This window comes from Acanthochromis polyacanthus, chromosome 5 (genome assembly GCF_021347895.1).
Source record: "Acanthochromis polyacanthus isolate Apoly-LR-REF ecotype Palm Island chromosome 5, KAUST_Apoly_ChrSc, whole genome shotgun sequence".
NCBI classification, from domain to species: domain Eukaryota; kingdom Metazoa; phylum Chordata; class Actinopteri; family Pomacentridae; genus Acanthochromis; species Acanthochromis polyacanthus.
Window position 1 is genome coordinate 13241638 of NC_067117.1, and position 14254 is coordinate 13255891.

The 14254-nt window shown below is 41.8% G+C and overlaps 1 protein-coding gene across 2 annotated transcripts in view; it reads left to right on the forward strand.

The window, feature by feature from the left end:
- Positions 1-14254, forward strand: part of LOC110969094 (voltage-dependent calcium channel subunit alpha-2/delta-3-like) — a 35362-nt gene that overhangs the window by 5586 nt on the left and 15522 nt on the right. For both annotated transcript variants that reach the window (XM_051948736.1, XM_051948737.1), the window contains exons 5-13: positions 804-920; positions 2762-2821; positions 6872-7034; positions 7553-7684; positions 9395-9455; positions 9547-9697; positions 9871-9945; positions 10051-10140; positions 13731-13844. In XM_051948736.1, the coding sequence (XP_051804696.1) occupies positions 804-920; positions 2762-2821; positions 6872-7034; positions 7553-7684; positions 9395-9455; positions 9547-9697; positions 9871-9945; positions 10051-10140; positions 13731-13844 (963 nt within the window). The remainder of the gene's footprint in view (positions 1-803; positions 921-2761; positions 2822-6871; positions 7035-7552; positions 7685-9394; positions 9456-9546; positions 9698-9870; positions 9946-10050; positions 10141-13730; positions 13845-14254) is intronic.

Below are 14254 nucleotides of genomic sequence, written 5' to 3' on the forward strand. Positions count from 1 at the left end.
GTGTGTGTGTTTTTGTCTCCACACAATGTCTAATGTGTTTGAATGTGTGCCATGAGCCTCGTGTTTATTTTTAGATAACGTTATTGGAAGTGTGTATGATGTGGCTGACTGGATAGCGTGAGAGGATCAGGGTTTTTTGTTTTTATTTGGCGTGTGCGTGTGTGTGTGCCAGGCAGGTGTGGGATTATGTAATGTCGTATTCCTCCGAGCTGTGGCGGGCTTTGTTCTGTATCACTGGAGGTCCTGTGCATCCGGCAGAATCAGCATTATGTGAGGTGTAGTTCATTACCCAGAGTCGCCCAAGCTTGACACGTTATTATCTTTCTCCTGTGCTTTGACTCCATTTCAATTACCCTCTTACCATGCATAGCCTTCAGATCCAGCACCGCCCCTGTGGCCACCCAACATGGCCATCTCCAGCCAATCAGAGAGGAAGAAGCAGTGTGCAGCCAGTAACTGAGACCAGATAAAGACTATCAGTCATTCTGTGTTGCAGCATGGATTTTATCAGCCACTCATCTGGGACTGGCTGCATGCAGCTTGTCAGCCAACATGTGAAGGCTTATAAGCCTTGTTCAACAATTCCCCACCTCTCTGGAGCGCATGCAGCGAGACAATAGTGCTCTAATGTGCTGCAGAATACCCACAGAAAACAGATTATCATATCTTGATGTTTTCCTCTTTGTTTAGCTAGGTGAACACTCTCTATGGGTTAATCAAGCATGTGACCTTAATAAGTTTGCAGTACGTTATCTGGTGTTTTAAGATTTGATGCCAACCCGTTTCTTTCTGGCTCCTTTCAGAAATATAAAGAACCTGAAAAGTCAGTCAGAGTGGAGGAGATTGATGGTGTGAAACTGGTCAAAAACCTGGCAGTAAAAATGGAAGAAATGTTCCGAAGAAAAGCAGAGGCCACCAGGGTAGGTATCATGTCTGTGACAGAACATTTTATTCTGTATTTATGTTTGTTCTGGTTTATTTGGGGGGTTGGGTTATGGTAGTATTTTTAAAATTATTTTTGTTGAAGGGGGGACCTTTATGGTGCTTATTCGCTCATTAATTCAACTTCTGTTTTTTAATGATGTGTTGTTTGGCACTGCTGCCAAGAGGAAACACCTCTAACATGCCTGGTTGTGCGATACAGGCATCACTGACTGGTTTAGTTTTGATGGACAGTCTGCTTGAACCACGTGATAAATTTCATTTTTATTTTATTGCTCAGAGGTGGGCTGAGGAAAACCCTTTCACCCTGTGAGTGACAGCTGTAACTGTGGCACATAATCCTTCTGAGTTTGCCGTGTTTGTTTTTTGGAAAGATAAGTGTTCAAATGGGAGATCATTGCATTATTGTGAGATATTAAAGGGTGACTTCGCTGCAGTATTTATTGAAGTTCAAGAAAGTAATATTAGATGCAAAATAAAGTTTGATTTTAATGTGAGATTTTGCCCCCTTTAAGTCCAGTTAGAACTTGAAATTGTTCCAACACTAAAACCTTCACTTGGTTTTGACGTCTTGCTTTTGTCAATCCTGTATTTCCCGTCTTGGCCTGAGCTGACGTCAGCCTCACAGCAGCAGCCTGACTGTGACCTCAGAGCAGAGGACACTGGAACCATTTTAAACGCTGCACCTCGCAGGGACTGCTGGGAAATGATAACGTTTATCTCCCTACCCCTGATCCCAAGTGAGCGATAATTCATGACAACTGAGGGGATAAATTACACCCAAAAGAAATCCTCTAATTTAATAAACTGATAGAACTGCATTCTGTGTGATGAGTCAGCATATATAAAGCTTCTCTGAATAATATGCATAAAAAAAATAAAAGACTCAAATGTGGTTCATGTAAAAACTAAAAAACAAATCCAGCCTCATGTTTAAGCCAGAACATGGGCGATAAATCCAAATTGAAGTTGCTCCAAATTGAAAAAATGACCTTAATAAAGCGTTGAACGTGGACGGTCACAAGAAGGAAAATCACGCACAGGCCTACCAAGACTGTTCTCCAGCTAAATCAGAAAGCATTCTATTTATTTTATGATGTTTTTATTTGCCATCTGCTGACGACACAAGAACTCGCCATGAGGTCAATTGAATTCGTCCGGCGCCGCTCAGCAGCCGCAGGAAAAGCCTCGGTTGTGTTTATATAGCAGTTATTTTGACACATGTTGACAGATGTTAATTACCTGCTTGGCTCGGAAGGCGAGAGTGACTGTAGCGTTTAGGTGGCATTTCCCCCCAGAAATGTACTGAGCCAAGCACTTTTTTTTCCCTTCCGGAATCGAGTTATTACAGAAGTTCCCGCTGCTGTGGCGCACAGCATCAGAATCCCGCTCCAACGTGCCTCCATCAATCATCCTGCAGCTGCGCTCCGCAGTAGTGGCCTACATTTTGTGCATATCTTCAAAAAAAAAAAAAAAACTCTAAGGATTGCCAAGAGGGAAGAGAGACTCGATTTTTGGAACGCTGAATCCTGGACAGTCCAAAAAGCTTCACATGGTTTCATCCAAAGATTAATCTAAAGTCTGGCAACGCGCCTCTGTCCTGTTCTTCTTCGGTGGAGGCACGTTTGTTGAGATTTGTTGCGGAGTAAAGTGTAAAAAACCAAGTCTGAGGAATGAAAAAAAGCAGCACCATGAGAGTTTATTGAAGTTTCAACGAAATGCACGCTATATAGCTGATATTGTTCTCTATATGGGAATGGAATGATTTGTTTTATGCACATTATATTGTGCGTAATAACCTGCTTTCCCCTCCTCTCAGCGGCTGGTGGAGGCAGCAGAAGAAGCGCACCATCAGCATGAGGATAATCCAGAACTGCAGGTGAGGCCCGGACAAAAGAGAAGTAGAAAAAAGTGAAAGGAACGAGGGGTGCAAATGATTAAAAATGTGATGCGTCATTGTGTTGGATGAATCATTTTTAGCTGGTCAGGGGAGGAGCGGCGCTGCAAGGTGAGAGAAGGGTAATAGGCCCTAAAAGTCTTTAATTGCGTTGGCATCGTCCTTCACTCCGGTGTTCCGTCAGCACTTTGATACATAATGTTTCTTTGATAAGCAATGGCGCACACATCGAAGGCTGCGGCGCCATCAAAATGCAATAACTCACACGGACTGTTTTTAAGTGGAACCGTAGCTCAAACGCACGTCTGCGCTGCTGCGACGCCTTCACTTTCACCTGCAGTGAGTGAGTGACTCTAAATGGAGATTGAGATCCACCACCTTCTGCATGCAGAATTAAAACCTGCTGCAGGTGAAATGTTTTGTGCGTTTTTCAGAGGATGGTGCATTGCTAGGTGGACGTGAAGAAGGAAAACCAGTAGAAAGAAAAGGGCCTGCTGTCCTTCTAAATGTAATTCTATTTCACAGGGTCTGCTCGTGTGCTCTGCCTTTGTTCAGGACATTATTTAGCGGCTCTCATTGCGGATTTCCAGCTCTCTCGGTCTCTGCAGAGGGAATGCAGCATTTTGCTCTCCTTCACTCTCCCTCTCTCTCTCTCTCTGTCCAGTGGACAAAGATAAATGAAACTCTTTTGCGTGGCGCATTGTTTCACTTTCATGGCTCTAGATTGGAAACCCAGTCGAGCACCAAAGCACTGAAATAACGGCAACACTTTACAGTTAATAGAAGCATTTACATCATATGAATACATTCAGTCCTCTTGTTCGCTGGGCGTTTCTCTGCTGTTCACACAGCCATAACCACACTGCTACATGTCACCTTTAAACCAAAAGAATAAAATAGCGAAAAGGGGCATTGGCCACATTTTTTAAATAAAGACTTTGCTTAGGTTTAAATACCTCCACTAGGTGCACATGGATTTCTTCCTCTAAGGCACAATGCTGTGGAGGATTTTTAGCATTTCCTATACTTTCATTATAGTCAGAATTTCACGTCATTTTATTTGAACTGTTCTAAAAAATAAAATACGAATCTTGTCCAAGGCTCCAGCACCCCCCGCGACCCTAGTGAGGATAAAGCGGTGTGTAGAGAATGGATGGATGGATCTTCTCCAGATTGCATCTTTACATGAACTGTTTGAAATCTCAAATCTGAAATGTATATGTGGGCTCCACAAATATTAGATGAGTGCAGGTTAAATTCTTTATAATATGTTTGTCATAACCGTTGTCTCCAGAAATATTTTGATGTTGTTCTTTTAGTTTAATGTAGTTTTGTGACAGCTGCATTGGGTTTCTTTTTTACATCTTACTCTGAGCAGATATCTGTCTGTCTGTGTTGCATTCGAATCATTTTCTATATTACATGGAGGGGGAAAGGCTGTTTAAAAGGGTTACATTTTCTGTGTAGATTTTCAGTCATCAGGGTCAAAGAAATCCTAAAAGCTTCAGCGACAAAAACAACTGGGCGTTTCTTTATTCTTTTCCAAAAAAAGAAATGCAGTTATTTCTTTCCTGGAGCTGCCAGAATTTGGGTTCAATTGTTGCACACTCTTGATAGACAAAAGCTGTTTTAACATTTTTATTCAAGCATTTGGCAGTTATTGTGCACAACATCACACATACATTTCCCCCTTAAAAGCCATAAAAATAATGAGGAAAATTCAATTTCCACCTGCGATAATGATGTGATGTCATGATATTACTCCTCGTGGCATCATTTAGCCAAGCTCGCCTCCTCTGACACCACACATTTTTCACGCACCATTTCACTGACCACAGCGAGATAAAAGCCGGCTGCTCTTATCTCAGCTGCTTCGTGTCAGGACAGTCGGATGTTTTGCGCTGACCTCAGTCTCGCCTGCGGTTCCAGGGTTTGCAGATCAGATCTGACAGCGCAACACAAAGTTTGTTTGGACCTCAGAGTTTCACTCACGCTAATCTGCTTTACTTTGGTGTTTAACAGAATAGTTTATGTCAAAAGGCCGAGAAAAGGTCTTTAACAGATTCTAAAAATGAGCGATGCTTCAAAGTTGCATTCCCTTTTTCAAAAAAAATGAGAAGACACCAGCAATATTAAAACTATTTGAACATAATGTTGTGTGCCCTTAAATCTTCTTTAATATGTTCATTAAAACCTTCTCCAGCTGTAAATTGAAGGCCTAAAGTTCTGCTTTTGTGTTTGTTCTTGAAAATATACGAATCATTCAACAAAAAAAGGGGGGCAGATAAGATTTCTTGCTTGCTTTGGTGTAAAAAATGAATCAGAGGAGTATGTTTAAGATGTGCTTTTGAAATTTCTGAATGAACTGCTGTCAGCACGATGCTGAACACCGTAAGATTAGAGTTTCTATAACAGCACTCCTATGAGATTATGCAACTAAATCAGATGGTTTCAGGGAATACTCTAAATGAAATACAACACATCGGATTTGCTTGATTTTTTTCATCAACCACACAATTTAAAGCGCACTTCTCGTTGAACAATCTCCACCACAGAAGGAGACAGCTGCAGAACAAATATGATTCTATGCAGCTGATAGTTACAGTACATGCAGGATGAGTCAGGGCCTGTTCAGCAGAATAAATCTGAGTGAGATCCACCAGTTCTGGTTGTACTGAGGCCCAGCAGCCTGTAATGGAGGACAGATTTCTGCAGTACGGCCTCACAGCTAACTGCAGTGGTGTAAGAGTCAGTGGGCCGTCTCGGAGAGCTGCAGTGTCCCATGGCCTGCTCTACAGTAATAACCCCGGTGGTTAACGTGCCTCTCTACAGCACTCAGTTCTGCTGAGGGTGCACGTTTCTCTCTCCGATTGCTCCCCCTCCCCAGCTCTCCCCCGTCCTCCCTCCCGCCGCCGCAGCTCGTCAGAGAGCTGCTCAGGCGTGGTATGAGCTGTCAGCGGCTGCTTGATGGTGATGCCCGCTCGGCCTCCCCCGAGAGTGATGCTGTAGAGTCCATCACCCATCTCTCCCTCCCTCTCTCTCCCTCTCTCTCTCCCTCTCTTTCTCTTTCAGTGTAGACAATAAGGACCAGAGGCCACAGAGAGGCCGCTCAGACGGGATGAGGTAGTCTTTCTTCTGCAGCGGCAGGCAGTGAAGGACAGGACAGGCAAACTGTTGGACTTCACTTTAAGGAGCCAAGAGTTTTCTCCTCTTAGTCTTGAAGTCTACTTTGCACATCTTCTTAGACGTCACTAACAACTGCTGTCTTTTAAGTGCATTTTAAGAAGAAGAGAAATTCAAGAAAACTGCGAGAACTAAACTTCTCACAAAATGTGGAAATATTTTAGTTTTAATATGCCATCTATTTTTGTGCTTTTCCGTCCTTTACCCCCTTTTTCGTGTCTGACTTTATTGTTTCTGATTTGATGGTTTGCAATCCTCAGCAACCAGATGCAGATCAAACATGTATTACTGTTTTTGATAATGACATTATGATTGAATTCTGACATCTTTTAGGAAAACATACAACCTGGCTAAGAAAGGGTTCCTTCATATTTTTAAACTTTGTCACAAAGCAATGTTTACATAACTGTTTGTCTGTTAAAACAGATGTTTGGATGTTCCTTCTGTCCTTCTAGATTATGAAGGGATCCTTTACTAATTTGAATCCTTCCCTTATATGAATGAAATTGGTGCAAAATCCCCACAGTCCTGAATTCCATGCTCATGTTTCTGCCACAGCTTAGCAAGTAAACTTGTTTGAGGGATTTCCTGCTAAAAATACTGTAACTTTTGTAGATAAATGCTTGATTGAGGACTGTAAATTTTGCCATTATCAATACATATAAATTGTCTTAAGATATATTTTAAAAATGTGAACCTGTATTTTAAATATTGCCATAAATGAAGATCATTGTTGTGTTACAATAATCTTCCATCTGCTCTCTTGCTGCTTCTGCAGGCTGCAGTTAACACACATGTATGTCTAGCATTTGCTGCAATCACTTTCTTTCTTTCTTTCTTTCTTTTTAGTATGAGTACTTCAATGCTGTGCTAATCAATGAAGTGGATGAGGAGGGACATAACGTGGAGCTGGGAGGAGAGTTCCTCCTGGAACCCAATGACCATTTCAACAACCTCTCTGTCAACCTGAGCCTCAGCGTGGTTCAGGTGCCCACCAACATGTACAACAAAGGTGAGACCTCCCGCAGCCAGTCGAAAGGCCGGATTATATGGGTGTTATTTAAGCTGATGAATGGGGAGGAGAGTGGGAGGGAGGAAAGTAAGTGGTGGAAAGTGAGAAACGGTAGCTGGAGCTGTATCAGTGTCACCGGCTGGAGGGAAAAGTGGAGTTGGGGGATCGATAATAGCCCAGACATAAAGAAAGGAGAGCAACAGCAGAGCTCTCTGGAAAGATGCTGCTCATATGGTGGCTGCTTCTTGTTGTCACCTCTCCTTGTGCATCGCCTGGGTGGCTTTTGTTTGGCTGTAATGGACTCCCCATAACTCTGTGTTCGCAGCACAAAGGGAGGCTGGTCCAGCAGTAGGAGGAGAGGGGATGATTTAGTCGCCGGCTTTGTGTCTCCTTCAAGGGGGGTTAATAAGGGACAAAGGTCAACCACACACTCAGTAGTGGTGACCAGGATGGTTACCATTATCACCGTTTAATTTACTTGTCTCTCTGGCTGTCTTGCTTCCTTTTGTCCTCCTCAGATCCCGACATAGTGAACGGAGTTTACTGGTCCGAGGCCCTGAATAAAGTGTTTGTGGATAATTTTGAAAGAGATCCGACACTGATCTGGCAGTACTTTGGAAGCGCCAAAGGTTTCTTCAGGCAGTACCCCGGTGAGTCTGTGTGTGCGTGTGTGTGTGTGTGCGTGTGTGTGAGATAGAGAGAGGGAGAGAAGAAAGGATTGTCGTCCCATGGGAGCTGTCAGCCCTCGGTGCTGAAAAAAAAAAAGCCCAGATCTGAACAAATGATTTAGAATTACTAAAAGGGTAATTTGGCTAATGTTGTAATTTTACAGACCATCAGAGAGGATGCATATATACAGGCTGCAATTAATCAGAATTTGCTGGTGTTGGTCTACAGCCACACTGAGGAACAGCCTTTGGTTGTTAGACTGTAGTGCTGAAGCGAAGCCGCTGAGATGAGATACAACTTATGATGTTGTTACTTTTTGTTTTGGTCATGTTCTTTGAAAGAGAGAGAGAATGCGAGTCTAAGTAAATGCACAATTAACATAGCAGCAAGGCTTTAAAAGACAAGGAATTACTGTGAATTTTTCTTCATTTTCAACAAATGGCATCAAAAAACCAAAGCCACTGTTGGTTTAGTGCATCTCCAAGTACTTTTTAACTTTATTTGTCTGTCCCTCAAACTCTCTGGCTGCTTCCAAACACATAAATCATTAAACGGGTGACAGCAGTTTGAAGCAAATGCAGATTTGTGGTGACAGTTTTCAGTCACTGACTAATTTTGGTGCACTTGTGAGTTTGCTGCAGCAGAATGGTGAATGTGGGAGAGACTCAGGACAATAAATCACAGTGAGAGTGTTCATCATAATGAGAAAACATGCTCCTCAGTCTGATAGTCTTCGGACAACTATAGAGGACACAGAATTCATCCTTAAAATTCAGTTATTTGTATCTATTTATTTTAAAATATAGTAAATTAACAGTCTTGCCAGTTTTACTTTACAGTAAATCCACACAATGATCAGAATTTTGTGTTCAGCAAATTTGTCAATATGTAGTAGAAACTGTAAGGTTTCAAATGAGGGGTGAGCCCTGTGATTAGGATGTCTAATATCTTTACATCAGTGGAACTGCTCTGACCAGAAATATAAAGGCAGCAGGATAATGGTCTTCTGTTCTGACTTGGAGAAAAACGTTCAAATCTCTTTTCTATTGATCTGTTTAGAAGACGATTCAATTACATCTATAGAGCACAAAAACCTTCTGAGCTGTTCAGCTGGTGACAGATTTTCAGGTGATGATCGGATAGATGAGAACGGGATGCTGTCGCAATGGATGCTGGATGTTCCTTGGGACCATAGTCAGACACTTTAATGTTCAAAACTCCACCTTTTGTAGTGCAAAACATCTTGTCAAACAGCTCTGTCTCCTAAAATGTCCTACAGCTTCTTCAAGCCTTTCAGAAAGAGCGAGACAACATTTCACAAGCAGCATCAATAACATATTACGAACTGTATGTGCTGCTGATGTGTGATTCATTACTGAACTGTGACTGCTGGTCTGTGACCCCGCTGTCCATCTGATCATTTCCAATGTAGCGTGTTATTTGCAGTTTAATGACATTCTGATGTAGACATGTGTGTTGGAGCAGCAAATATTTATTCCCCAATGTTAAAAAGAATAGATAGAACTTAATCAAATATTCCAGGCTGTGTTTGTTTTTGTTCAGCATATTGTGTGCTCCAGATGGGCCTCACTGAGAGACTGTCAAATATCAAATATTCTCTGTTAGTGCGCTTGTTGTTTTACGCCTCTTTGTTCTTCATCTCTTCATTTCCTTCCTGATCTGTCCCTCAGGAGTGAAGTGGCATCCAGATGAGCACGGCGTCATTGGTTTTGACTGCAGAAATCGGAAGTGGTAAGCCTCTACAACATACGGTTTGTAAAGGAAATTATTTACATTTCTACTCCTCCCTTGTTATTGTGAGTAATTTAACTCCACATCACAGGTACATCCAGGCAGCTACATCCCCTAAAGATGTTGTGATCTTAGTTGATGTTAGTGGAAGTATGAAGGGGCTGCGGCTGACCATCGCCAGACAGACTGTCTCCTCCATATTAGACACACTGGGAGATGACGACTTCTTCAACATCATTGCAGTATGTTTAAAGTCAATAAGTCCGATATTTCATGATATTCTTAGTCTCCAGCTGTCTGTTGCTGAAATGAGAAAGTTTTGGATGTTTCTGTCAGATTCATTTTCACTCGTCGACCTTGAAAAACAAAGACAACCTAGTTAATTCTGTTTAATGTAAATGTTTCATCTTCGCAGTATAATCAGGAGATTCACTACGTGGAGCCTTGTTTGAACGGTACGCTGGTCCGGGCCGACAGAGCCAATAAAGACGTGAGTCCCTATTCCAACTGATGAATTCACATTGCTTGCATCAGGTTGAATCTGTGCAGTTAATGTTTAAAACCTTTCTTTTGCACCGTTGTGATTATCTGTCAGCATTTCCGTGAACACCTGGACAAGCTGTTTGCCAAAGGGATCGGGCTGCTGGGTGAAGCTCTGAGTGAAGCCTTCACAATCCTCAGCGACGTAAGTTCCACTACAGCAAACTGTGACTGTCAGTTTAATGAGGAAGCTGTTCAAACATAAATCCTTCTCATAGCTTATCACAGAGCACATCAGCTAAGTTATTATTTACTGCTTACTGATTATGTGACAATGCTGCACTATTAGTTTTCCTAATTTTATGCAGAATGATTAACTTATTTTATTTTATGGATTCATTTGACACACAGATAATGAATTTGTGCACGAGCCCAGATATTGCCAATAAATTTCATTCTCATTTAATTCAAGGGCTCCACTTGACCAGAACAGAAGGAAAACTTTCCTTTTACAAGCCACATTTGTTCCCACTGACAGAAAGTGTTCAAGTACAACACTCTGCATGTTCTCAGCTAATCATAAAAAGTAGCACACTCCACTCTAATATATTTGAGCATTTGGAAGGTGTGTCGCCTGTCGAAACGCTCCATTGCTATCCTCGTTCCGCCCTCCAAACACAGACACATCTATTCTGAAGCGTGATTAATGGCCCTAATTAATGTCAGTGATTAATAACGCCGCTGATTGGAACACAAAGCAGATAAGGCCAGGAGCCACGCCGCACTTCTTTTATCTCCCTGTTTTCAGGCAAGCTTTGGCGGCGCTGCTGAAGCTGAGGGAGCGCAGCTTTTACCTCTGCATTTGTCAGATTAATTAAAGCCCCGCAATGAATATGGTAATCAGGTAGCCGGTAGCCCACCGCTGAAATTCATTGTTGCACCATTGCCTGTGAATTAAGTCAGAATGCGGCCTATCACCGAGCAAATCGAAAAGAAACTCACTTGATGAGCACTGCAGCATTTATATCGAGTCTTAGGCTGCTTGTGCTGTAATGCAGAATGCACAGACTTTTCCCTCTAAAACACTGGTGATATGAAAGAACCATTAAACAGTAAATATCATCACAAAATCTAAAATCCATTCATTAGTTGGGTGATTTTCTTTTTTTTTTTCTATAAAAACAAGAACATCGATTTCACTCTCCAACTCTCTGGCTGCAAGGGTTTGGGATTGATTAGATTTTATCAGCATCAATTACCTAATGGCCCCCGTTATTGATTACATCTTTATAATTAACATTTATATTCACAAATTCCTATATATTTATTTATTATTCACTTAGAGTTCTCAAACAAATTGCCTAATATGCACTCAAACAAAGGCCCAGCAGAAGGCTTTGAGGCTCAGCAGCAGAAGAACTCAGGTCAGCAGTCAACCCTCCACTGTGTGTCGTGACAGAAACCGACCACAGACTGTAGGAGGGACGCACTGGATAAAGGTCTTTATGGGTCTTTTTCTCAGAAGATACAGCGGTGTTTGAAAGTTTCTGAACCCTTTTCTATGTTTCTGCATGAATGAAAATCTCAAATATCATCAGATTATCACACAAGTGCCAAATGAACAAACTAGAAAAGCACTCGGAGAGCACATACCTCCGCCATGCCGTTTGTCTGTCCGACAATTGAGAGATGGCTGCCAGGCTGGCAGCCATCTCTCAATTGTCCTTCGACCTTCAAAAAATTCCTGGATCCAGACGGTGATTCGGATCACCTCCAAAATCTAATCGATTCTTACTCTTGCTCTTCCAGACATCCTGTAAAAATTTGGTGAAAATCCGTCCATGACTTTTTGAGTTATGCTGTTAACAGACAAACAGACACACACACGGACACACACACACACGGACAGACAAACAGACTCCGGTGATTACATAACCTCCTGGCGGAGGTAATGAAGCGAAAATATTAAGCCGATCGTACATTTATGGAGGAAAGTGATGTAATGTGTGACCCTTTGCTTTCAAAATCTAATGTGACCTCTGTGCAGCAATAACTGCAACTAAATGTTTCCAGTAACAGTTGATCAGTCCTGCACATCAGCTTGGAGGAATTTTAGTCCAATTCTCTGAACAGAACAGCTTCAGCTCTGGGATGTTGGTGGGTTTTCTCACAAGTAGCACTTATTTCAGGGTCTTACACAACACTGCCACTGGATTAATGTCCAGACTTTGACTTGTCCATTTCAAACGTTTCTTCTTTAACCATTGTTTATTTGAATGACTTGTGTGTGCGGTGTTGTTGTCTTGCTGCATGATCAGTTTTCTCAGATTCAGTTTACAGGCAGACGTCCTGACATTTTCCTTTAGAATTTGCTGATATAGTTTGGCCAACCTTCCCAACCCGGAGGAAACAAAACTATCGCCATGTTTCACAGATAAGATAAAGTTCTCATGCTGGAATGCAGTGTTTCCTTTCTTCAAGCGTAATGCTTCTCTTTTGAAATGAGAAATTCTATTTTGTTCTCCTCCATCCAACAAAACATTTTTTCCTTTTCCTCTGGCTCGTCCCCCTGAACTTTAGCAAACTGCAGACAAGCAGTGATGTTATTTTCAGAGAGCAGTAGCCTTCTTCTTGTAACCCTACCATGCACATTATTGTTGTTCAGTGTTTATCTGATGGTGGATTATGAGCGTTAACGTTAGCCAACATGAGAGAGGCCTTTAGTTGCTCAGTATTTATCCTTTGTTCCTCTGTGATGCAACTTGTTTATGGAGTGATGTTTCTTGGTCCCGTGGAGGCTATTGATTGTCCAGAATTTCCTCCATTCGTACACAGTCTGTTTGTCTGACTGTATTGGTGGAGTCCAAGCTCTGTACAGATGTTTTTTCTAACTTATAGCAGCATGATAAGCACCAACAATTCTTCCTCAGAGGTTCTCAGAAATCTCCTTTGCTCATGCCGTAATGATTTGTGGAAATACATTTCTTCAAACATGTTGTGGAAGAACAGACTTTGGTAAAATTCTGTTCTGTAAATAAAACAGACAACCCACCCGATCGTCATGTTTCTGGTTGAAAACACCCGATTCTATTTTCACTTCTAAATTCCCAGCTAATCCTACAGGTTTACATACTTACTACAAACTGCAAACTACTTTAACAAAATGATAACGCATACGTATACTATACTTATTAATAATTTCATTACATTCAAGTGTGGTGATCATGGTTGGCACTAACTTAGTTTTTTTCATTCATTCCACAAGTAATTAAACAGCAAAATTATGTTGTATTAGTAGACAGAACCTTGCGTTGTGTTGCATTGCATTGCAGACTTAAGTAAGATACACCTCAACCTACTGTTGCAGCAGTGGTCTAGTTGTCAGACATGAACACAGCTTCTTACATTAGCTTCATTGTACACAAATGTGGTACTGCGGCAGTGTATTTATGTGTGAGAAACTTGTGAAGGCCTCCTGATGTTTGGCCTGAGTGATTTAGGAGCAGATGTGCTCAGCAGGATTTGTCCTGTGATAGTGTCACTACGCGCTCCTCTGTCTCTCCACATTTAGACAGTTACAGGTCAATAAACACTTAATTACTGCACTGCATCTTCTAGAATCAGAATAAACTGCACCACATTATTCAGGTTTGCTTACTTAGACATTACTTGAAGCTTACTGACTGAGGTGTCGCAGGCATCATGATCACACAAAGATGTTGTCTCTCTTTGTCTGATATAAATGACACGTGTTTTTTGTTTTCTGTATATCCTCATGTGTTTTCCCTCTTACAGTTTAATCAGACTGGACGTGGCAGTGTGTGCAGCCAGGCCATAATGCTTGTGACTGACGGTGCTACTGAAATGTACGACGACGTTTTTGAGAAGTACAACTGGCCTGAAAGAAAGGTGAGTCTTGATCTCCCTCCCTGCCTCCCTCTTCGTCTCTCCCTTTTCTGTTCTACACGGTGCTTAATTTTCAATGTTACACGTCTTTTTTCCAGTACATTTTCTGCTCGCGCTGCAGTTTTCTTGCATCGGGGATAGATGTAGATTTTAAAACTACATGCCAGCTGGAGCTCCTGTCTGATGTTCTGAGGAATTGGTTTCTTACTTCATTACCACTTATAACACTGAAATGTAAAACCCATGTCAGTATGATGTTTTTCAATCTGTTGACGCACTACGGTGCATTTCTCCCATGAGGAAAAAGACATTAGAAATAAACTTCTTTCAAGGGCAGTGCATGTACAAGCAGCTCAGTCTCAAAGGGCTTTGCTCCCCAAACCCCACTGCTGTGTTCTCCTCACATTTCTTCC